At 38.8% G+C, this 26,343-nt stretch overlaps 1 protein-coding gene across 3 annotated transcripts in view; it reads left to right on the top strand.

Moving 5' to 3' along the window:
• The window catches only part of FBXL4 (F-box and leucine rich repeat protein 4), an 82,785-nt gene extending 58,195 nt beyond the window's left edge, over positions 1-24,590 (top strand). For all 3 annotated transcript variants that reach the window (XM_060616234.2, XM_060616236.2, XM_060616235.2), the window contains 3 exons: positions 7,090-7,161; positions 11,190-11,502; positions 24,039-24,590. In XM_060616234.2, coding sequence (XP_060472217.1) covers positions 7,090-7,161; positions 11,190-11,502; positions 24,039-24,202 — 549 coding nt within the window. In that variant the 3' untranslated portion in view covers positions 24,203-24,590. The remainder of the gene's footprint in view (positions 1-7,089; positions 7,162-11,189; positions 11,503-24,038) is intronic.
• The last annotated feature ends 1,753 nt before the right edge of the window (positions 24,591-26,343 follow it).

Below are 26,343 nucleotides of genomic sequence, written 5' to 3'. Positions count from 1 at the left end.
TTTACATGAGTAAGTATAGTATGCCATGAATTCCTCTTCCACGGCTTGTAATTCCTCTAGAATGCATCTGCCTTTACACAAGATGTTTCGTAGTTACGTAATTATGAGAATTTGAATTCAGAAGTGTATTGTCTGTGCCTCAAAATTATAATTGATAAGCTAGACAGTAAGGAATACACGTGGCTCCTCAAAGGAATAGTCAAGACAGATTAATACGGCATTCTTGGCAATACATTTTTTTTGTCTTACTCTTACCTTTAATTAGAAGAACTGATTTAACAGGAGTTCATCTCTTGATAAAAGAGAATCTTACTATCCCAACACGGGTGTAGTCAGAATCAGGGGACTGTGTTACATGACTGTCCAAGCCACCCCAGGGATTGGATGGAAATCTTAGAGAAAGGAGGGATTTGGGCCTGGGCACATACAACAAAAAGTATATAGTGACCTGGCATTGGCTGTACCTCATTGTCAGAACTGAGCCAAGCCTCTCCTGGTTCTGCAGTATCTCCGGTACCACTGCAGAGCAGGACCACTGTACTTTCAGTAGAAGTCCTGGTTCTGGGGACACCTGGGGGCTCAGTGGGATGAGTATCTGACTCTTGATTTCAGCTCAGGTCATGATCCCAGGGTCATGATCCCAGGGTCATGGGATCGAGCCCTGCGTCAGGGCTCTGAGCATGGAGCAGCCCCTCTCTCCTGCTCATGCTCACTCACTGTCTCTCTCTCCCTCTAAAAAAAGAAAAAAAAGGAAAAGTCCTGGTTCCAGACAGAGGCAGTCTGCAAGACCATTAGACAGGGAAGAATACAAAGAGTGAAGTCAGGGGACGGGAGTTCAAAGAAGTAAATGAAAGCATCCTTTAAAATGGAACAAGAAATTATGGAACATAGAGTGAAACAGCAAGAGCAAGTAGTTGTGGTAAAGAGCTAGTTAGAAATCTAGGAAATAAATGATAGTCATTATAATAAAAAATTAATTAAGTTCTAAATTGGACACAAAGATATTGCTAAATTAGAAAGGTTTGAGGAATGCACTTAAACTTGTAAAAGCTTTGGATGTCAAGCACTATTATATGTAGTTTGTATGCATTAAATATATATATGTATATACACACACACGCATATACACACACGTACACATACATTCGTACATGCACACATACACCTCACTTAATCCTCATAGTAATCCTGTTCATTGCCTTAATAAATATATACTGTGTCTATTCTATGTGCTAGTCACTGTATTATTTATTTATTGTTATCTATAGGCTACCCCAAAACTGAGTGGCTTGGAAAGGCTGACATTCATCATCTAACATAACTTCTCAGGAATCTGGAAGCTGTTTGGCTGGATAGTTTGGGCTCAGGGTGTCCAACAAGGTTACACTCATCTCAGAGCTTAACTGCAGCTGGAAGACCAGCTTCCAAACTCACACCCATGGCTATTAGCAGACTTCCTCTTTAGCTGTTGGCCAGAGACCTCTGTTTCTCTCTACACGAGCCTCTCCATAGGCCTCATGAGTGTCCTTCTGACATGGCAGCTGGCTTTTCCTGACTGAGAGATGGGGGGAACCAAGAGGAGCAATAGCCTTTTATAACAGTATTAGTCAGGGTTCTCCAAAGACATAGAAATAAGAGGGTGTGTGTGTGTGTGTGTATAGCTTTATTCTAAGGAACTGGCCTACATGATTATGGAGGCTGGCAAGTCAAAAAGCCCACAGGATAAGTCAGCAAGCTGGAGACTCAGAGACCAATGGTGTAGTTCAGTCCAAGTTCAATGGCCTGAAAACCAGGAGAGCCAGTGTTTCTGGTCTGAAGGCTGGCAGACTTGAGACCCAGGAAGAGTCAATGTTTCAGTTTCAGTCTGAAGTCAGGAATAAGCTGATGTCCCAGGTTGAAGGATACCAGGCAGGAAGAATTCTCTCAACTTGGAGGAGAGTCAGCTTTTTGTTCTATTCTGATCTTTGACGGTTAGATGAGGCCCATCCACATTAGGGAGTAATCTGCTTTCAGTCTGCTGATTTATCTGTAGATGAATGTTCATCTCATTCAAAAACTCCCTCTCAGAAACACCCAGAATAATGTTTGACCAAATATCTGGGCACCCTGTGGCCCAGGCACATTGACACATAAATTAATCATCACAATAACCTAACATACCATCACTCTGCTATGTTCTTTTTGTTAGAAACAAATCACTAGATCCAGCCCCCACTCAAAGGGAGAGGAACTAAGTGAGCTCCATCTCTGAAAGGAAGGAGTATAGAATAAACTGTGAACATACTTTTTAAGCTACTCTGGGCACTGGTTCTTGGGAGACTCAAATGTTTATGTAATAGGAGTTCCAGAAGAAAAGAAACCGGACCAAATGATAGAGAAGCAATATTCGAAAAAAAGGATTGTTAAGAATCTTCATCTTTCTTTCTTTCTTTCTTTTTAATATTTATTTATTTTTGAGAGACAGAGCATGAGTGGGGGAGGGGCAGAGAGAGAGAAGGAGACACAGAATCTGAAGCAGGCTGCACTGCAGTCTCTGAGCAAGCTGTCAGCACAGAGCCTGATGTGGGGCTTGAACCCACAAACTGTGAGATCATGACCTGAGCCAAAGTCGGATGCTCAACCGACTGAGCTACCCAAGCGCCCCAAGAATCTTCATCTTTCATGATGACAGTTGGAGGTCTTCCAGTCAAATGTTCACTCAGGATACCAAACAGAATAAGTGAAAATAAATCTTTGGACACATTGTGATGAAATTGCAGAATATGAGATAAATGGATAAGAGCCCCCAGAGAGAAAAAATATATTACTTACAGAGGAAGACAATTAGACTGCCTAAAATTTTAAGCCTGGCTAAATTTTCACTCAGGACGGAGCGAAAATTAAAGACTAACTATGGTATTTAACTTTCTGTGACTCAGATTCCTAATTTATAAATGAGAATAACAGTATCTACCTTATAGGTTATTATCTGCTGTGTTTACTGATATATCCCAAGTGTAAACAGTGCCTAACACAGAGTAGACATTCAATAAATATTTATTAAACAAGTGTGTAGGGTTGTTGTGAGGACTAAACAATGTATGTAATTTACAGCAGTACCTGACATGTTGGTAACTACTCTATAAATATGTGTTGTTAAGGTTTTACCACTCACAGACACTCGCTAAAAGAACTCTTAAAAATATTCTTCAACAAGAAGAAAAATTCAGTGAGAAGGTATCAGATATAATAGACAGTTAATGACACAGAAATTGATAAAATGCCAGTAAAGTAAATACAGTTGACCCTTGAAGAACTTGGGTTTAAACTGCATGGGTCTACTTATGTGCAGATTTTTTTTTCCAATAAATGTAGTTCAGTACTGTACGTGTATTTTCTCGTCCTTATGATTTTCTTAAATTTTTTTTAATGTTCATTTTTGAGAGAGACAGAGACAGAGCTTGAGCGGGGGAGGGGCAGAGAGAGAGGGAGACACAGAATCTGAAGCAGGCTCCAGGCTGAGCTGTCAGCACAGATCCCAACACGGGGCTCGTGAGATCATGATCTGAGCCGAAGTCGGACGCCCAACTGACTGAGCCACCCAGGCGCCCCGACATCCTTATGATTTTCTTAATGACACTTTACTATCTCTAGCTTTACTGTAAAAATACAGTATATAATACACACAGCATACAAAATATGTGTTAGTTAACTATTTATGTTACTGGTAAGGCTTCCCGTCAACAGTAGGCTAGTAGTAGTTAGGATATAGGGGGTCAAAAATTATACCTGCAGAGTTTTTACTGTGCAGAGGTCAGCATCCCTAACCCTGATGTTGTTCAGGGACCAACTGTATTGACCATGGGGTAAGAAAGAAAGAAAAACTAATCTTTTTGTATTACTTTTAAAAAGGTAAACTAAAATCCTCAAGGTGTTTCTAAAATTCATATCAAAGAGCAAAGGATCAAGAACAGCTAAGAGTTTTGAAGAATGAGGAAAAGGTGTTTGCCTTACCACATATATAGACTCATTCCAGATTATAATAGGAAAGACTGAAGTGTTGGTACAGGGGAAGGGCAAATAGACAAGTGAAACAAAATACCCAGAAATAGACTCATACACATATGGAAACTTGAAATATAACAGAAGACACCGCAAATAAGTGGATAAGGTAGAATCTTCAATAAATTGAACCAGGACAACTGGTTATTCTTAAGGAAAAAATGAAATTTGATATGCTCCCATGTATAAAAATCAGTTACCACTGGGTTAAAAACCAGTGTAAAAAAGAAAAACTTTAATGGTGTCATTTAAAAAAAAAAGAAGAAAAAAAAGAGAATATTCTCCTTTGGGTAAAGAGGGACCTTTTGGAGAAGACAACAGAATACAAACATAAAGGAAAAAGATTGATGTGACTATATTAAAATTTGACGTTTCATGTCGCAGAAGATTCTATAAATAAAGCAAAAGACGTGTTAGATTTAGAGAAGATATTTGTAATGGATAAAACTGACAATGATTGGTATCCAGCATGGAAAAGAATTCCTACAAGTCAGGAAGGAAGGAACAATCTAATGGAAATAATCAGTAAAGGATATGATTAAGCAGTGTATGGAGCAGGAGATATGAGTGGCCCATAAACATATGAGAAGATCTTCAATCTCACTAGTAATCATACTAATAAATATTCTAACGTTCCATGCTCATCAGATAGGCAGACATTAAAAAGGATGAAAAGATTATATGTTGGCAAAGATGTGGGACCCAGCGCTCTTGCATTGCTAGTGGGCACGTCAATTGACGCAGGCACTCAGGAGCGCTGTTTTGCAAAATCTGATAAAGTTTAAGCATACCTAAACACCTAGAAATTCTTCCTCTGGCATGTGCTCTAGAGAAATACTCTTCTATAAAATGCACAAGGAAACACATATAAGAATGGTTATTTTAACATTCTTTGTTATGGTAAAAGTTATAAACAAACTAAATATTCACCAAATGGGAATATATGTTGCATAATGTAATAGGATATACAACAGTTAACAGGTCAGTGAGCTAAAGCTGTGAGTGTCAACACGGACAAATTTCTCACAAACATTGTCGAGGAAGATGCAAAAGTATGTGCACATTTATATAAAACCCCTGTTTTTATATAAAACCTCCCTGCAGAGGGAAAGAGAGAGAGAGACAGACAGACAGACAGACAGACAGACTGAGAATCTTAAGCAAGCTCAGTGCCCAGAGCAGAGCCTGACGTGGGGCTCAGTCTCATGACCATGAGATCATGACCTGAGCCGAAAGCAAGAGTCAAACCCTCAACCAACTGAGCCACCCAAGTGCCCCAAATTATATAATTTTCAATCATTTTTTTAAGCACTGAGTGATGATAAAGGTTACCTCTAAGGAAATATATAAATGGATGGAGGGATTCACAAATAAATAAGGATAAGCAAAGCAGTATGCTAAGATTTGATAAATCTGAGTTGCAGCTACCTGGGTATTCATTTCATTGGATTCTGTACTTGTTCATATACCTGAGGTTTGCCATTGTAAATAGTTTAAAAATAAATTATCAGCAAGTTCTTGAATGGAGTGTGCGTATAGGGGTGGGGGAAGGGGAGCCATTTATAATTTTGAATTGACAAGAATATATGGAATTCTCTATAAAAGTTCTCTAATATGTCCTGGATCTTGCTCATGGGAAAGTCTTATCAAGCAACCTTGTCATAGGGATCTGGTATTTTAATAAAAACAAACCTGATGTCATTTTCCTATCTGTTAGTAAGTTAAAATAGCTAAGTATTATGGAGAAGCAGAAAATTAATTTATCTTGATAGATCTCTTCTAATGTCAACATTCTGAGAGCTAGATGGGATTGTCTTATAAATGTGATAAGTTGTGTTGAAACTTAGGTATAAAGTCATAAAATGAATATAAACTTTTTTTTTTAAATTTTGCTTAAAGAAATGCCCAACAGTGAAACAATTAGTCTTAAGTCTAGTTTTGTTCTAGGACCTCTTGTAACTATTATTTTATTTTTGCCTTAACTAAGTTTATTTTATCTGATATAGTTCATTATTTTCTCTGGGAAAATCTTACCTGGGTTCGAACTAATGTTTTGTATCATCATTGACACATTCTTTGTCCTTTCTCCAGCTAATACTGTTCAGGTTTTGAACACTTGGAGCAGATTAAACAGAGGTTGTACAGTGTCATCGTCATTTTTTTTAGATACGATTTAGTTGAAATGTTTAGAAAGAAATTTTGCCATGTTAGTTCGAGTAGTTTTTTGTCCTAATGGAAAAAAGAAAACTAGAAATGTGAATGTTTTGCTGCTTTTTTTTTTTTTTGGTAATTTTTCATGGCAGGCATTTCATCAAATGAACTTATGACTAGAGATATTTTAGGTACCATGATTATGTAGCAGTCTAGCGTATCTTTGGGTTTCTTCAGTGGTGAGACCGTTTTCATTGCACAGAGTAGATGGGCTTAAATGGCAGGAACATGACTAGAAAGTGCACGTTATATATGTTTCAGTCAGCATGTTGCTAGTGACAGGTGCTCAATGGTTGTTGGTATCCTTGTCAGCAAAGAGAATCCTTTGACATTAACGTCACCAGCTCAATCCTGATTTGGGGTGACTCTATTGGCAGCTCCATCAGGCGGCAGCTGATCAGTGAATGTCAGAGCTGCCGCTGTTCTTCAGAGTGTCACCAGGCCTCTCTGGGTTTTTGTTTTCTTACTTTTTTTTTTTTTTGAGGGCGGGGTTGTTAAGCTTGTCTTGCCGTTCAGTCTTAACCAGACTTTCAAATTGCTTACCTTTGGGAGATGAGCTGAGAGGTCACAGGGAACATAGGTGTCTGTGGGGCCCACGAAACCATCTACGAAGTGGCGACTTACATGGAAACTAGTAATGATTACCTTGACTTCAAGCCAATCAATGGTGGGAGCACCTGGGGACTCATTAAATGGCATTTGTGGTGTCTGTAACCTCGGGTTTGAGCTCTATTTCAAGAAAAGCGGTGACAGCCTTTAATGTCTAATTGACCTCTCCTCTTTGTTTCACTTTCTTTCGCTTTCCATATTTGCCGCCAATGTGGTCCCCGATGGCAGCAAACAGCACTGCTCAGCATTTTGAACTTCTGTTCAGAGCTTCAGCACCTTAGTTTGGGCAGTTGTGTAATGGTAAGTATTTGAAAATTCTTTATCTATACTCCATCGCTTGTTCTCTTTTTCTTCCCATGGGTGAATTTTATCCTGACCCAGCCACTCCACACTCACCCACAGCTTTTCAGATTTACGGCGAACTACCGTGTACCCTACTTTCAAACATTTTTCTTAAATTCGAGAGGATCTCTTTGAAACATCAACATGATTTATCCAGGAGAGCAAGGAAAGTAATGTGTTGTGGTAAAAAGAGTTTGGTTCTGCCTCGAGCCAGACAAGCTTCAGACAAGCTATGTACCTCTCTGGATTTTTTTTTTTTTTTTTTTTTTTTTTAACAAAATAAGATATCAGTCATACCCAAATGCTGGTAGTTCAGTACGTTTGTCACAAAGCTAATTTTAGTTTTTAAGTTCTGAAATTATTTCCTGGAAATGTTGCTGATAGTAGGTAGGTTTATCTTTGTTTGTTTGTTTTGCTGTTGTTGTTGTTTTCAGTGTGTGTTTGTTTTACTGTCCTTACTGGTTAAGGTAAATGGACACCCTATGTTAGAACTCAAATTTTTTTGAAATGTTACTGGTCCATTAAATCCAAATGCCTAGGGACTGTTGAACTAGATAATCTTTAAAGTCCTTCCAGATTAAAAATTTTAGCTTTATGGTGCCATTGAAAGAGTTCATGGGATGAGTTAAATTCTTTTCATCTAAATTATGTGGCTTATAAGTAATACTGAGACTTCAGGGACAGGAGAACTCTTGGTATTTGTATGTGCATGTGTGTGTGCATACATGTACACACACTCAGAGGAAATGCATCTCCCAATATAACTGACTGTAGGGCAATCCATCCCTCTTTTCTTTCTTACCTTCCCCTCGCAAAACAGATTCAGGAGATCCCAAACCATTCCAATTTTGTTTTGTTTTGTTTTTAATTTTTTTTAATGTTTATTTATTTTTGAGGGAGAGACAGAGCACGAGCGGGGAGGGGCAGAGAGAGGGAGACACAGAATCCAAAACAGGCTCCAGGCTCTGAGCTGTCAGCACAGAGCCTGACGTGGGGCTTGAACTCACAAACCATGAGATCATGACCTGAGCCCAAGCTGGACGCTTAACCAACTGAGCCTCCCGGGTGCCCCCCCAAACCATTCCAATTTTGTATCCACTTACTAGGAAGACCTGAATAAGCAGGATGGTTGCAAGATCAGAGAAGTTCTCCTGGCGTCCTAAGCTTGGATTCAACCTAAAAGAAATTCCACGTGAACACCTTTTAGAGTTCAGTGATGGCTTCTGAGATGCTCCAAGATTTGGCAATGTAGGCTAGAGAGACCTGTTACGACCACTTGTTTATCTCCATTTCCCCATATAAAAACCATCCTGGTGGTTAGGCCTGATTAAACCACCAGGTGTGGGCTCAGACCAACCCCAGTCTTTAGAAACAATCTTGGGAGCCCATTAACTCAGCATTAGATTTTCCTTACTTTTGATCAAATTCTTATCTTCGTAAGCCATTTTATGGGCTTCTGTTGGGTCCCTCTGATGACTTTTCTGGATGGGCCCGGTTACATTTGATGGGACTTTCTGTGATGACAGACCAGCCAATTACTGCCGCTTGGATTGTTGCTTATTGCTAGCTCGCCCTCTTTAGATTGGTAAGGCCACTGTTTAACCTTGGCCAGAGGTACCTTTTTCTGCCTGTTACTTACCTCCCTTTAAACTGGAACAACATCTTCTAGAAAAGCAGGAGTCTGGTCACACATACTTGAGATTTGGAATCACATATATGTTTGTAGTTGGAATTAGTGTGTTTTAAGTCAACATTTTCAAGTTGACTCATGCAACATTAGTCCTAAAAGATATTCAATTAAGAAAAGATGTGTATTGGGGGGCAGTGAGGTAGGGATTCCTGATTAAGATTAGGAAATAATGCTACCCTGCCTTCCTCCTAGAGTTTTCAATGGTATATCCTACAACAAAGAAACTGTGTGCCTTTGTGTATGCCAGTGTTTGGCAGCTTTACCTGACTCCTGAACCCATTTTCTCCTTGTACTTCTGTTAATATATGATATACTGTAAGAAATGCTACTTAAGATAAGTAGGCTATTATTAAATTAAAGTATGTAGTTGCCAGTAAAATATTGTTGCTTTTGATATTTGTTTGTCAGGAAATTAAGTTTTAAGGACTTGACATTGAAGTTCAGAAATATTCGTGATATTGCTGATACTATTATTTACGTTGTGGTGGAAACATTCCACACTTGTCATAGAAATACTGTTCCCATTTCACAGCAGGTCCAGGGTTCACCAGAACAGTAACACAGACAGATCTTTGTTGATATTTTAATACCATGTTTATTTCAGCTTCTTTTCTATCAGTTGACCAAAAGGCAGGATGATTCATTTGATTTTATTTTTGACTATCAAAACAATAGCAAGTAAGCATCACGAGTGTTGGAAAGCTTGACAATTCTTTGTAAAGGAGTTGATTGGCTGCACTAATTTTCAGAGTTAAAGTGTATTTGGGTACACTCACTTAAGTAGTTGTATTCCCCTCAAATCGTTTCTCATGGTCTTCTGCTTGATTCTACCATAACAGTTCCTGAAGACCGTAGAAATCCCCATGACTTCATCTAAGCCATCAGCCCTTAGTTCTGACTCAAAATATAGCTCTGTAGCTCCAAATGTGTCCATTTCTCGTTTCACTGCTTGCAAACTCATTGCAAGCCCCTGCCTCTCTCCACTAAGCTAATGCAGGCCTCTTTGCTGGGCTTCCTCCCTCCATAGACCATCCTCCACACAGAAACCAGAGGGGGGTTTTGTTTTTGTTTTAGTGTAAGTCGTATTTGTTTCAAACCCTCCATTGATTTCCTTGGTACTTAAAATAAAAATCCAAACTCTTTCATGGCATCACAGCCTGGCCCCTGCATATCTCTCTGCCCTCATGGCCTCTCTCCTCACTCCCCTTGGGCCATTCCTGATCCTACTTCTGTTCCCTGAATACACCAGGTTCATTCCTGGAAATCCCAACAATCACCCCTCTCTCCCCTGCTCCCTTCCTCCACTGCATGTGACCCTCTGCGCATCTGGCAGTCTGATCACCCTATTTCATTATTCTAACACCACTTACCACTCACTGGATTTATTTTGCTCGTTTGTTTGTCTTTCCCAAAAATGTGAACAAAGTCTTTGTTTTGGGGTTCACTGTTGTTCCTGGCCTCTGGAGTGGTCCTGGCACATGGTAGTTGAAGATATGAATAAACAAATGAACACAAGGAAATGATACCTGGAAGTGTTAGCTATTTTGTTTCCTTTTGACTTCTGGTGATAATTTTGATACCTGATTAAAAAATAATCAAATCAAACTCTAAAGAAACCTGTTAAGAAAAACATTATTAAAGCATATAAAGCCCATGAACTGAAATGTTTAATCCCTGTTTAGTAGAGAATTATTTTGTGATCATGAAGTAAATCGTCGGACACTTCCAGTAACTGAGACAACATATCACAATCTAAATTACTTTTGTGTTGTACGTTCAGTCCCTAAAGGCCTCATTTAACCCCAAACTAGTATCATTATTAGGACTCTCAACATATTCACACACCATTTTAGAGTGTGGTGAAGTGCCCACCTCTGTCAGGGGGCTCTTATATACCTACCACAGTTGATGAATTATATATAAAATAGAAGAAACGAGGTCCCGTGAACCGAACGAGTAGCAGCAGCAAGGTCAAAATGGAAGGCGTGCAAGAACAACACAAAATCCTCAAATTCTTTGTGAGGGACTGAAGATTTCATACTGCTCTGGGATTTAATTCATGAAGCCCTCTGTCTAGAGTTCTGTTAGGTGGATTTTTAAGTAAGCGATTATTCTTGCTGTTGTAGGAAACAGTGGCAGATCTGTGAGATGAGTGGGTAGATCTATATTAACAAGAACGTGGGTCTGTTTACATGGAAGCAAACAATAGGAGATGATTGTGAATGTTTTAACTTGCTCTATGCAGTCTGTATTTCTGAGCATAATATGTAAGAGACTGGAATGATTTGATTTCCAGATTGAAGACTATGATGTGATAGCCAGCATGATAGGAGCCAAGTGTAAAAAACTCCGAACTCTGGATCTGTGGAGGTGTAAGAATATTACTGAGAACGGGATAGCAGAACTGGCTTCTGGGTGTCCGCTTCTGGAGGAACTCGACCTTGGCTGGTGCCCTACACTGCAGAGCAGCACCGGGTGTTTCGCCAGACTGGCACGCCAGCTCCCAAACTTGCAAAAACTCTTTCTTACAGCTAACAGATCTGTTTGTGACACAGACATTGAAGAACTGGCATGTAATTGTACCCGATTACGGCAACTGGACATACTAGGTAAGGATACAGTATATATATTGGTTTTATTTTTTATTTTTGCTTTTTTTTTTTTTAAGATTTTTTTTTCTTAATTTCTGGGAGAGCGCAAGTGGGGGAGGGGCAAAGAGAGGGAGACAGAGGATCCAACCCAGGTTCTGTGCTGACGGGCTGACCGCAGTAAGCCCGATGCAGGGCTCAAACTCATGAACTGCAATATCATGACTTGAGCCGAAGTTGGATGCTCAACTGCCAGAGCCACCAAGGTGCCCCATGTATAAACTCATTTTAAAGCCTTGATGTGAAAGCCAATCTCAGACTTTTTGCAAGGGGGGAAAAAAACTTAGGTACAATAAAATTTTGTCCTGATAAGCCTGCTTGGTTTGAAGAAGTGCAAGATAGGCCAGTTGATACAGAGAGTAATTATATCTGTACTTAAGTAAAAGAGTGAGGACAATAACAGAATTTTATAGTTGAGCCTATCAGAAAGCTCTAAATAAACATTAATTCTTGGTCTAGTAAGAAGAGTGAGAATTTATATAAGCTGTGTTCTCCATTTTAAAGACAGAGAAGAAATTAATCCATTTGTATAATGAGTTATACATATGTGTGTGTATGTATATGTGTGTGTGTGTGTGTGTGTGTGTGTGTGTGTGTGTGTATACAAATGCTTCTTGATGTTAAACTCGTGATTAAGGAATATTGTCAAATCTTCATTTCCAGTAATTCTAGATTTTAGGAGTAGTTCTACCCCAGGGCAGATCTATTGAAAATCCTTTCCAGTTCTGGGATTCCTTGTGTCCTTGCAGTTTATCAGCTGGGAGCCCTGTGAGGCTTCGTTACTTCTTACTTTAGCCGGAAGTGCTGGCAGCACCATAGTTAAAATTGCCCACACAGTTGGAACTTTGTGAATTCATATAGCACCTGTACTGTGTTCTCTGGTAATCTGTTAGTGTTGATAGGTTAGTCCATGGAGTGGACTCTGTCCTTTCCTGTCTATTAAACATTCAACCACGGGGAAATGTGAAGATTTTCAGCATCTGAATTTGTGGTTTCCTTGAAAATCTCTGCACAGTCCAGGTTTATGATACATTTGTGGATGTTGCTCATATGGTTGCATATTACTTATTCAAGCTACTTTTATCAGACACTCTTGCCTAAACATTTAGGGAGAAATTCTTGCCTGTTACAGGTACACTTTTGGCTAGATACCTCATCTGTGTTATATTTTCTTTATTCTTCATAGCTCAGGGAATTGGATATCATTGTGTTTTCATAGAAGAGGGACTAGAGTCCAGCAATTAATATATGGCAGAGCCAAGGGTTCAAATGAAAGGTTTTGGGCCCCAACATAGTCAGTACTGATTTTTTATAACACCACGACTGCTTTCCTTGCTTATTTCTTTTCCTTTCTGCCTACCTACCACTTTGAATTAGTGTAGACCTTTTACAGGAGAAATATTTTGGAAAGTTTAAGAAAATGAGAGAGAATGAGGAAAGGTAGCTGAGGCCTTTAAAATTGGATCACTGATTACATTAGGCTTCACTTCAGAGGATAGGGGCTGGCGTTGGTTAATATCTGTTTTACAGTCACCGCCCCCCCCCCCCCCCCGCCCGAACCTCATACAGTAGAGATGAGGAGTAGCCAGTGTCTTAAAGAGATGCTACAGAACTACAAAGAAGTTGGTAATGCTGATTCTCAGACAAAAGCACACTTGTGAGCACTGGGGTTGGTTTTCAGGTGGCCTAATGGCCTACAAACATATGAATTACTTGACAGAGACATGAAAGACAAATAGGGAAGAAGTATAATGGCTTCTTTTTGAAAACATTTGTAACTTTCCCAAGCAAGAGCAAGGAAATATGGAGAGTTCCAGTCCGACATGGCAACATAGGAAGACTCTGAACTCAGCTCCACGGAACACAGCAGTTTATACCTGCTTATAGAGCAGTTCCTCCTGAGAGAACTGAGGGCTGACTAAACAGCTTCTGCAAAACCATAGAATGGCAAGAGAACAGCAAGAAAAACTGAGACACAGTAACAAAGGGAACCTCCACCTCTGACAAGGCCAACAGCAGTTGGGGGCGGGGTGAGGGGGGGATAGTACTGAGGGACCAGGAACAGATCTCTGTCCTTGGGCACAGGATAAAAGCCTCAGTGGAGAAGAGCAACTAACACATAAAAGAGACAACAGTAGAACTCTACCAAATTGCAGAGGGACTGTGGGTCACTCTCCAGGTCAAAGGGACTGGAGGACAACACAGTTTGTGTTCCCACCCCACCTTAAAAGCCTAGACCCCACCAGGATCTAGACACCAGCAGGTCCGGTCATCAGAGTGCACCTGTAACCTCAGCAAGACCAGAGTCCACAGCCCATGCCAGCTTTGGGGGCAGTGGCACTGGGGCATAGAAAATAAACTGGATTTTTTTGTGCGTGTGGTTTTGGTTTTGTCTTGTTTCGTTTTTGTTTTCCTTTTTTTTCCCTTTTTATCCCTTTTTTTCTTTTATTTTTCTATCATCATCATCATCATCATCATCATCACCTTTCTCTAAAAGCCATGGTTTAAAAGAGCAACTAGCATATAAAAGAGTCAACTCTAGAACTCCACCAAACAGTGGGGAGAGCTGCTAGAATGCTCTCTGGGTGGGAGGAGCTTATGTACATGGTCTGCACTCTCCCTCCACCTTGAAAGCACAGACCAGTGCACAGTCTGGCACCCTAACTGGCCTCCTGCCTCAGTGAACCCTGAGCCCTTAGCCCACACCAGCCCCAGCTGTCCTACCTAGGCAGCCACAAAGTCGTACACACCAGGACACCCCTGGTTAGTGCTCACTCCAGCCCCAGTCTTCACATCAAGGTGACACAGGTGCAGACATCCCAGAACACTCCAGGCGCACACCACTTGTGCTTCCAGTGACTTGCTAGGGCACCCACAGTGCAGAGTGCTTCACCATCTTTGGCTGACATCTGCTTCAGCTCCAGCCATCCTGCCAGGGCACACCTGTGTGGAGCACCCCAGAACACTTCCACCCATGCCAACCTCAGCTCCATCCACCCAGCCAGGGCGCCTCCATTGGACAACCTGACTTGCTCCCAATTCAGTTTCAGCTGTCCTACCAGGGCATGTTGTGTGTGGAGAGCCCAGGGACCACATCTTTGCTTTAGTTGTCCTGCTAAGATGACCCCTGCATGGAACACCCCAGGACCTCCCAACCTATACCCCACACCAACTACAGCCATTATTCAGGGCACCCTCTGTGTGGAAATTCCAGAAACACCCAAGTTTATATCCATTTCTGCTTCAGCTGTCTTTCCAAGGTGCCTCTGTGTGGAGAGCCCCTTGTCCCCCCAGCTTGGACCCACTTTAGTTTCAACTCTCCTGCTAGGGTACCTTCTGCCTAGAGAGCTCAGGGATCTCCTGGCCTGCACATTGCATCAGCTCCAGCCATTCTGCCAAGGTACCCCCTGCACAGAGCACCCTGGGACACTCTGACTTGCACCCATTTCAGCTTCAGTTGTCCTGCTAGTGTGCTCTCCACACACAGAACCCTGAGACATCCTGACCTGAATCTGCTTCAGTTTTAGCTGTCCTGACAAGGGACTCTATGTGGAAAGCACCAGGTTCCCCTAACCCATGCCAGCCACAGGTCCAGCTTGCCAGCCAGCAAAAGTCACCAAGCATATAGTCTACATAGGGGATGACCAAACACAAGACCATTCCTTCAAGTTCAGGAGAATTAGCTGCACCTCCTAATCCATAGAAATAAATGCAGAAAGTCAAGCAAAATGAGGAGACAGAGGAATATGCTTCAAAAGGAAGAACAAGAGAAGGACCAAGTGAAATAAAAATAAACAGCATGCCTGAGAAGGAATCTAAAATAGTGATCATTAAAATACCAGGCTGGAGAGAACAGTGGAAGAACCCAGTGACACCTTCAGTAAAGATATAGAAAATATAAGCAAGAACCGATCAGAGTTGAAGAATACAATAACTGAAGTAAAAAACACACTAGAGGGAATCAACAGATTAGCAGATGCAGAAGAGATCTGGAAGACAGGGTAATGGAAAGCACCCAAGATGAACATCAAAAAGAGAAAAGACTTTTTAAAAATGAAGATAGATTAAGAGAACCCTTGGACAACATCAAGCAAACAAACATTCACATTCGGGAGTCCCATAAGAAGAAGAGAAAGGGGTGAAAAACTTATTTAAAGAAACAGTAGCTGAAAACTTCCCTAATGTAGGGAAAGAGTCAGACATCCACATCAAAGAAGAGAGTTCCAAACAAGATGAACCCAAGGAGGTCCACACTACAACATGTAATAAGTAAAGTCTTAAAGGTTAAAGATAGAATCTTAAAAGCAAGAGAGAAACAAAAAGTTACCTACAAGGAAAAACCTGTAAGATTATCAGCTGATTCTTCAGCAGAAACTTTTCAGGCCAGAAGGGAATGACATGATACATTCAAAATGCTGCAAGGAAAACACCTACAACCAAGAATAATCTACTCATCAAGGGTGTCATTCAGACTTGAAGGAGAGAGAGTTTCCCAAACAAAAACTAAAGGAGTTTATCACCACTAAGCCAGACTTAGAAGAAATGTTAAAGAGACTTCTGTAAGTCCTAAAGGAAGTGGCCATAATTAGACATAAAAAAATTATAAGTAAAAAGATGTAAAATAGGACCACATATTCATAAAACATGAAGGGGAAAAAGAAAAAGAAGGTTTTATTTTTTTTCTTTTTTGTTTTTAGAATGCCTTTGAAGTTCATCAAAGTAATATAGACTGCTGTATACTTAGGATGCTATATTTGAACCTCATGAGGTACACAAAAAATAAGGAGAAAGAAAGCCAAACATAACACTATAGAAACTCATCACTCATAAGGAAAGAGAGCAAGAGAAGGAAGGAAGGAACTGGAGAGAACTACAAAAACAACTAGAAAACAAATAATAAAATGGCAGTAAGTACATACCTATCAACAATTACTTAAATGTAAATGGCCAAAAGGCTCCAATCAAAAGACATAGGGTGGCAGAATGGATTAAAAAAAAAAACAAAAAGCAAGACTCACCTTTATACTGACTATAGGAGACTCACCTCAGACCTAAAGATACATACACTGAAAGTGAATGGATGGAGAAATCCCATGCAAATGGAAGTGGAAGAACAAAAAAACAAAAACAAAGTAACAATACTTATATCAGACAAAATAGATTTTAAAACAAAGACTATAACAAGAGACAAAGCATTGCATAATGATAAAGGGATCAATCCAATAAGAAGGTGTAACAGTTGTAAGTATCTGTGCACCCAGCACTGGAGCACATACCTACAAAGAGCAAATATTAATGGACATAAAGAGAAATTGATGATAATACAGTAATAGTAGTGGACTTTAACATTTTACTTAACATCAGTGGATAGATCATCCAGGTAGAAAATCAACAAGGAAATAATGTCTTTGAATGACACATTGGACTAGAGGGAAATAACAGATATATAGAGAACATTCCATCTGAAAACAACAGAATACACATTCTTTTTTATTGTGCATGGAACATTCTCCCGAATAGATCATGTATTAGGCCACAAAACAAGCCTCAATAAATTTGAGAAGATTGAAGTCATACCATGTGTCTTTTCTGATTACAACAGTATGAAACTAGAAATAAATCACAAGAAAAAAATAGAAAAGACACAAAAACCTGGAGACTAAACAACATGATACTGAACAAGCAATGAAGGGGTCAATGAAGAAACCAAACAAATGAACAAAATTAATGGAGACAAATGGAAATGAAAACATAATGGTCCAAAATCTTTGGGACACGGCAAAAGCAGTTCTAAGGGAAATATGCAGTGATATAGGTCTACATCAAGAAACAATAAAAAGCTCAAATAAACAGTCTACACCTAAAGGAACTAGAAAAAGAACAAACAAAATCCAAGGTGAATAGAAGAAAGGAAATAATAAAGATCAGAGCAGAAATAAATGATATAGAGACTAAAGCAAAAAGCAATAGAAAAAAAAAATCAATGAAACTGAAAGCTGATTCTTTGAAAAGATAAATAAATCAATAAACCCATAGCTGGAGTCATCAAAAATAAAAGAGAAAGGACTCAAATCAGAAATAAGAGAGAAGTAACAAACTGACACAACAGAATACAAAGAATTATAAGAGAATAATGTGAAAATTTACATGCCAACAAACTGGACAACCTAGGAGAAATGGATAAATTACTAGAAACATTCAATCTTCCAAAACTGACCTAGGAAAAAATAGAAAATCTGAATACGCTGATTACAAATAATGAAATTGAATTGGTAATCAAAAAAGTACCAAAAATGAAAGTTCAGAACCAGATGATTTACAGCTGAATACTACAAACATTTAAAGAAGAGAACACTGGTTTACCTGGGTGGCTCAGTTGGTTAAGCATCCAACTTTAGCTCAGGTCATGATCTCGCGGTTTGTGAGTTCGAGCCCCACATCAGGCTCTGTGCTGACAGCTCAGAGCCTGGAACCGGCTTCAGATTCTGTGTCTCCCTCTCTCTCTCTGCCCCTCCCCTGCTCGTGTGCTGTCTCTCTCTCTCTCTTTCTCAAAAATAAATGTTAAATAAATTAAATAAATAAATAAATAAATAGAGTTAGTACCTATTCACCTTTATCTATTCCAAAAATAGAGGAGGTAGGAAGGTTTCCAAATATATTCTATGAGGCCAGCATTACCCTGATACCAAAACCAGACAAACAGACCACAAAAAATGAAAACTATGGGCCAAAATATTACAAACCTCATACAACAATACATTAAAAAGATCATTCACCATGACCAAGTGGAATTTATTCCAGGGGTGCAAGGATGGTTCAGTATTTGCAAATCAATCAGTGTGATACACCATATCAACAAAATGAAGGATAAAAATCATATGATCATCTCAGTAGATGCAGAAAAAGCATTTGATAAAATTCAGCATCCATTCATGATAAAAAAAAAAACCTCAACAAAGTAGAATGAACTTACCTCAACATAATAGTAATAATAAAGTGGACAACATACCTCAATGTAATAAAGGCCATATATGAACAACCCATAGTTAACATCACACTCAGCAGTGAAAGACTGAGAGCTTTTCCTCTAAGATTGGGAATAAGACAAGGGTGTCCACTCTCACTGTGTTTATTCAAGATAGTACTGGAAGTCCTAGGCATAGCAGTCAGACAAGAAAAAGAAATAACAGTCATCCATATTGATAAAGAAGTCAAACTCTCACTATTTGCAGATGACTGGTTACGATACATGGAAAGTCCTAAAGATTCCACAAAAAAAAACTGCTAGAAGACATGAATTCAGTAAAGCTACAGGATATAAGATTAGTATCCAGAAATCAGTAGCATTTCTATACACCAATAATGAAGTAGCAAAAAAAAAAAAAAAAAAAAAGAGAAAACAACACCATTTACAGTTGCACGAAAAAGAATAAAACACCTATGAATAAACTTAACCAAAATGGGGAAAGAACTGTTCTTGAAAACTATAAAGCACTGATGAAAGAAATTGAAGATGATTCAAACAAATGGAAAGATATTCCATGCTCATGAATTGGAAGAATTAGGATTGTTAAAGTGTCCCAAATACTTCCCCAATGAATCTTCAGATTCAGTGCAATCCTTATCAAAATACAAACAGCATTTTTCACAAAACTAGAACCAACAGTACTAAAATTTTTATGGAATCACAAAAAACCTCAAATAGCTAAAGCAGTCTTGAGAAAGAACAAAGTCTTGAGGTATCACAATCCCAGATTTCAAGATATACTACAAAGCTGTAGTAATCAAAATAATATGGTACTGGTATAAAAATAGACACATAGATCGATGGATCAGAATAGAGAGCCCAGAAATAAAGGAGGCAAGATTATATAATGGGGAAAAGACAATCTCTTCAGTAGATGGTGCTAGGAAAACTGGATAGCTATGTGTAGAAGAATAAAACTGGACTACCTTTTAATACCCTACCGCAAAATAAACTTAAATGGATTAAACACCTACATGTGAAACCTGAAATCACAAAAATTTTAGAGGAGACCACAGGCAGTCATTACTCTAACATCAGCTGTAGCAACTTTTTTCTAGATATGTCTCCTAAGGCAAGGGAAACAAAAGCAAAAAGAAACTACTGGGACTACATCAAAATAAAAAAAAATGCACCATGAACAAAGCAAAAACACAACCTACTGAAGGGGAGACGATATTTGCAAATGATATATCTGATAAGGGGTTAATATCCTAAATATATAAAGAACTTAAAAACTCAATATGAAAAAACAATGCAATAAAAGAATGGGTAGAGGATCTGAATAGATATTTCTCCAGAGATGACACACAGATGGTGAACAGACACATGAAAAGATGTTCAACATCACTATTCATCAGGGAACTGCAAATCAAAACCACAGTGAGATATCACCCTTACACTTACTAGAATGGCTAAAATCAAAAACATAAGAAATATATGTTGGTGAGGATGTGGAGATAAAGGAACCCTTGTGCACTGTAGATGGGCATGTAACTGGTACAGCCACTATGGAGAACAGAATGGAGGTACCTCAAAAAATTAAAAATAGAATTACCGTATGTTCTAGTAATTCCACTATTGGGTATTTACTCAAAACAACACAAATTCAAAAAGGTATATGCACCCTTACGTTTGTTGAAGTATTATTTACAGTAGCCAAGATATGAAGTCAGCCTAAGTGTCTATCAATAAAAAATGGATAAGGAAAATGTGGTATATAGGTATGCAGTGAAATATTACATGGCCATAAAAAAGGATGGGATTGTGATAACATGGAGGACATTTTGTTAAGTGAAATAAGTCACACTGAGAAAGATAAATAATACATGATTTCACTTGTAAGTGGAATCTTTAGGAAAAAAAGCAACAAATGAATAAACAAAAAGAATCAAATCTATAAATATAGAGAACAAACTGATGGTTGCCAGAGGAAAGGGGGGTGGAGGGATGGGCAAGATGTGTGAGGAGGAGTGGGAGATACAGGCTTCCAGTTATGGAATGAATAAGTCCTGGGAAAAGAAGACACAGCATATGGAATATAGCCAGTGATATTGTAGTAGCATTGCATGGTAACAGATGGTAGCTACACTTGTGAACATAGCATAATGTATAAACCTGTTGAATCACTACCTTGTATATCTAAAACTAATATAACATTGTGTGTCAACTATCCTAAAAAAAAATAGGAGAGCAAGGAAGTATTATTATGGCAAAATAAATTATAGGAAGAGGACCATCATGCAAATATATTAGAACATCTTATTTCAAATATAAAGAACAAAGTAAAATAATGTTAACAGCAATGGGACTGTACGCTTTATATTGTTCCGAGCATATACTAACCGATTTAACCCTCACAGTGTTTGAGATAGCTGTTATTATAGCCACAGAAGTGGAAACAGGCTGAAAGAAGTTACATGATTTGCCAGAGTCTGATGTCTAATGAGGAATCTGAATTTTTTTTTTTACAATTTTTTAAAGTTTGTTTATTTGAAAGAGAGGCAGCGTGAATGGGGGAGGGGCAGAGAGAGAAGGAGAAAGAGAGAATCCCAAGCAAGCTCGTGCTGGCAGCACAGAGCCTGATGTGGGGCTCGAACTCATGAAACCACAAGACCATGACCTGAGCCGAAACCAAGAGGTGGATGCTTAACCAACTGAGCCACCCAGGTGCCACAGGAATCTGAATTTGAATCAGAATCTATGCTCCTAAACCACTATGCTAAAATTTCATTTTTATTGTTGTTTATGGTTTCCTTAAGTGTTTGAATCCATTTTGAAAAAAAGATTCTTAGTTAAACCAAGCTTATAGTCATTATTTTGTCATTTTGTGATTGGTTAATCACAAATTAATGAAATGTTAATTGGTCTGGCAAATGTTAAGTGGCATACCTTCTTCATACTGAAAATGCTTACTGACCAGTATAGTCCCTACCTTCAGAGAGTTTATGACCTGCCCCCCCCCCAAAAAAAAAAAACCCCAGTAAAACAATTATAAGTAACTTTAATGCACGCCAGAAGCAAGTTCATTTGGGGGCTCAAAGAAAAGAGAGTATATATGATTAAAGAAATATGAAAAAGTTTACTTGAAAAGGTTAATAGGGGGCACCTGGGTGGCTCAGTCAGTTGAGCGTCCGGCTCTTGATTTCAGTTCAGGTCATGATCCCAGGGTGGTGGGATTGAGCCTTGTGTTTGTGTCTGTGCTGAGCCTGAAGCCTGCTTAGGATTCTCTCTCTCTTTGTCTCTCTCTCCCTCTGCCCCTCTCCCCTGCTCGTGCATGCTCTCTCTCTCTAATTAAAAAAAAAAATTTTTTAAGGTTAATAGGTATTTGAAAGGTATCCTCGAAAAGGGAATAGAAAATAGGAGGAGAGCATTTTAAGCAGAATGAAGAGCATGAAACAAAAGCATAGGAGTTAAAAATACAGAATACCTTCAGAGAATTGGCAATCTAATTTGACTTAGAACGTTAGTATAATGCAGGCTTTCGTGGAGAGTTTTGAACACAAGGATGAGGAATCTGCACAAAATTAAACAAGGAAGAGCTATTACTGGGTTTTAATTTGGAGCATGAGTGATATATTTAGAGCTGTGTTAGGGATATTAATCTAGAAACAAGTGGTAGGTGAATTGGGAGAGCGAGGAAATCAAAATCGGGGAGATTAGCTATGGTAATCCATCTAATACGGGTCCAAACCAGGGTAATGGTATTGTGAAATTAAACACCATCCCTTCATTCTTTCATTTATTACACACTTACTGAGCATACACTGTGTCAGGCATTGTTTCCAACACTGGAGATAGGTCAGATAGACAGATGTGGCCCCTGCCCCGAGGGAGCAAACTGACTGAGAACATAGTTGTGTTCTAGGTGGATAAGAAAACAAAAGCACACAGTCCTCTGGAAGCATAAGACAGGACACCTTAGCCTTGTTAAATTTTCAGTCTTCCAACTTCCTTCCCTGACATTCTATTCTCTTAGGCTTTTAGGAATTTCTAACTTACTAGGAAACTCAGATGCTAATGACCAAGTCTGGCAAATAGAAAACAGTCACAACCCTAGGTGAAGAACACCGACCACATAGCCAAGTGTCCCAGCTGAGGTTCTCTTATCTTGTACAACAGAAGCCCACTCACACTAACTTCCACATAAGAGAAGGAACATTATTGTGAAGGTACAGGTGTCTCTCTGGGATCCATAGGTAGGAGTTATGGTCAGACCTCAGCAGAGACTGGAAAACTATCAAAAGGCAAGAACGTTATTTTCTCTTTTTTCTGCCTTTTCCTGTCCTTTATGCTCAGGCGCCTGCCCCACCTCCACTGCCCTTGTACACTCACCAATAACTTTTACATCTGCTTTTCCCTTTGTTTTTGCCTTACTCTTTTCTTGTCATGCTGGCCATCTCTGTCTTCCTATGTACATGTAGCTATATGATACAACAGTCCCAACCCAGTTTTTCGTGTCTTTAGTTCAAGGGATCTATGGACACTGAAGGCTTTAGTGAGTTCCAGTTCTCCTGATTCCCAGGAGAATCTGTATGGGTTTGGCACGGGGCTAGCCGCAGTCAAGGTAGCAGTATACCGCTTCTGGAGCCCACGGCAAGGAGGGGAGCAGAAAGGATTTCTCAGGGGAAAAGGCATAGGTTAACGTCTCAGAAACTTCAGTTCCATCACATTAGATGTGTTTATGTGATATGACAGTGATTTTTTTTCCTCCCTAGAAAACCCACAGTTAAAGCATGCATGCGTGTTTTACAATAGATGATATCTTCAAGCCTAATGATATTTGTTATTTATTGAGTGCTGACTTTAAGCAGGTGTTTTTCATAACGTATATAATGTGGCTTCTATCTGAATAGCCAGTAGTCTCTTCAGATTTAACGTGGGCTAAATGGAGTACTGCTCAGCCATTATGTGACTTCCGATAATGCCATTTTATACCCACCACTTATCGAGTTGTATTGTAACTATTTGTTTTCAACTCTGGTCAAGGAGTTCCTTAGGGCAGACACATGTCTTATTCATCTTTGTATCTCCAGTGCCTGAAACAGAAGTTTCTGCAGTGGTAGTTGCTCAGTAATTGCACTGCATGGAATATGAGGTTGAATCACTGTAAGCATTGCTGTATGATTTGACCCATGGGTTGAGGAAAACGAGATGTGTAGACAGTTTTGAACTTGGGTGACAGAAATAGGAAAAGTCTGGAGGAGCTGATTGGAATGGCCAGGAGGTAGGAATGAAGATAGTGAGTAGACTATTGACAAAATCCAGGTCCTAGATGCCAAATTGGATGGAACAATTCAGTTTGTATTTTTTTTACAAGGCTATTTCAATATGTCTTTTGTTTAAAGAGATGCTTTTAATTTTTAAAAGGCAGTTTACCTTAAATGCATTTTAAATAATAAATAATAAAGGGGTTCTTTATCCGGACATTATATAAATATGATACTTAAGGTGTTTTGTTTTATTTTAACAGGAACAAGAATGGTAAGTCCAGCATCTTTAAGAAAACTTCTGGAATCTTGTAAAGATCTTTGCTTGCTTGATGTGTCCTTCTGTTCACAGATTGATAACAGAGCTGTGCTGGAACTCAATGTGAGCTTTCCAAATGTATTCATAAAAAAGAGCTTTACGCAGTGACTTCGTATATGTTCTATAATAAAATCCATGTGCTTTCGTAGGGTTTTATTTTGGCGTTGGTTTTGTTTAGTTTCATAATGGTGGGAATGTCTTGCTGCTCCATTAAGGCATTTGTAGATTTTAAAGAAAGATATGAAATTGTCCATTAAATCAAGTAAAAATGTAAAGAAGTGTTTTCATAAAATATTGTAAACGCTTTTTCTTCAAGAATATGTGAGTGGGTCACATTATTTTTACCTTATGTTCATCAGTAATATTATTCTTTAGTCAATAATTACATGTGTAATAAAAGAGTAATATGGAAACCTTTTAACTTATTTTTAAAGGAACATGTTGAGCCAGAAAGTATCATGATGTTTAAAAATAAAATTAATTTTTCACACCCTCATGTAAAGATGTCTTATTATAATAAGCCTTATGACCTGGCCAGTGTTTTGTTTGATGTATACAGAATTTTCAGAGTTAGTTGGAGGAAGAGTCTTATTTTTTCATGTTGTAATTATTTTTTAAGCTGATACATTAACTCTTCAATTTGATGGTTTTAGTTTTTCCATTTTTCTTCTGACTTAATTATTTTACTACTGGGTAATATCAGTGTAGAAATGTGGGTGTAATCAAGAACAAGAGGTAAACTACTAAACAAAATAACTTTCCAGCTATTAGCAGATGCCTTAAAAATTTGCCTGAGGGAGAGGTTTAAGACTTCTGAAATATACGTGGATTATATCTATTTTTTTCTGTGTCCCAGCACCTTAAATCATTAGAAATCAGTTACAGTGGAGGAAAAACAAACATTGTTTTGTTAAAATAGTGAGTTGATTTAGTTCTGTTGCTAAGAAAGTAAACAAAATATTTTGTGGCATGAAAAGACAGGGCTGTTTTGAGTAGCAAACTAATATTAAGTGTGTAGTATAACCAAATTTACTTTCCCACATAGGACAGACTGCTAAATTCCAACATCTGCACATCCCAGAATAATCCTGTAGAACTCTACTGTCCTATCTGGCAGCCACTAGCCATATATGGCTGTTTTATTTAATTGTAGTTAAGTGTAATTAAAAATTCCATACCTCAGTTGTGCTAGCCACATTTCAGGTGTTCAGTAGTCACCTGAGGCTAGTGGTTATCATATTGGACATCATTACTCTAGAATTTCTTGTAGCCATTTAAGAAGAAGCACACTTAGTTAAAAAATTAGCATGCTTAATATATATCTCTGGGCAGTTTTTGAGGGCATTCTCAAAACTACATATATGAAAGCATTTTTCCCCCAAAGTGCATAAGCTAGTGAATTTATGTATATGACAAATATTAGGCAGTCAATAAATATTTATTGAATGAGTAAGAATATATTATTGAGCTAAGCCATATAATATGTCAAACCTTAAAAACGTAAAGGCTATAGGGGCTCCTGGGTGGCTCAGTCAGTTGAGCATCAGACTTTGGCTCAGGTCATGATCTCGTGGTTTGTGAGTTCGAGCCCCACATCGAGCTCGCTGCTGTCAGCATGGAGTCTGCTTTGGACCCTCTATTCCCTCTCTCTTTGTCCCATCCCCCACTTAGGCTCCCAAAAAATGAATAAAACATTAAGAACAATTTTTAATGTAAATGTTATAAACTAGTACTATGCTTACTCTTTTCTAGAATATAAAGAATGCAATACTGTGACATTTGAAATATTAAAATAGCAGTACAGTCTCTTCCATATAAGAAACCATCTATATGAAGATTTCTGTCATGGGGCAGGACCCACCCTATCTTGTTTTCATGGCAGAAGCAAGGGCCAGTTGGGAGAGGGCTGGGTTATCCTACACATTACCTTCATGCACTTGTATTTTCTTTCCACTCACAAATGTATATAAACATTTTAGATGTTTTATCTGGTGGAACTTCTAGGAGGATGAGATTTATAATTTGACTACCAACTGGGTGAAGTGGTACTTTTATCGTAAATTAGCAACCGACATTGAGTTGATGCTTACTTTGGCCAGACCCTCTTTGGTAGGCTTTGTATTCCCTGAGTCACTTAATCTGCACAACAACCCTGTAAGATAGATACTGTTGCTTGCTTCCAGTTACAGTTGAGGAAACTGAGGCAAAGAAAGATTGAAGAACTTCCTCCTGTCCACATACCTGCTGGT

The sequence above is a fragment of the Panthera onca genome, chromosome B2 (genome assembly GCF_046562875.1).
Source record: "Panthera onca isolate mPanOnc1 chromosome B2, mPanOnc1 haplotype 2, whole genome shotgun sequence".
NCBI classification, from domain to species: Eukaryota; Metazoa; Chordata; class Mammalia; order Carnivora; family Felidae; genus Panthera; species Panthera onca.
The sequence above is the reverse complement of the archived record's forward strand: the minus strand, read 5'-3'. Positions and strand labels throughout refer to the sequence as shown.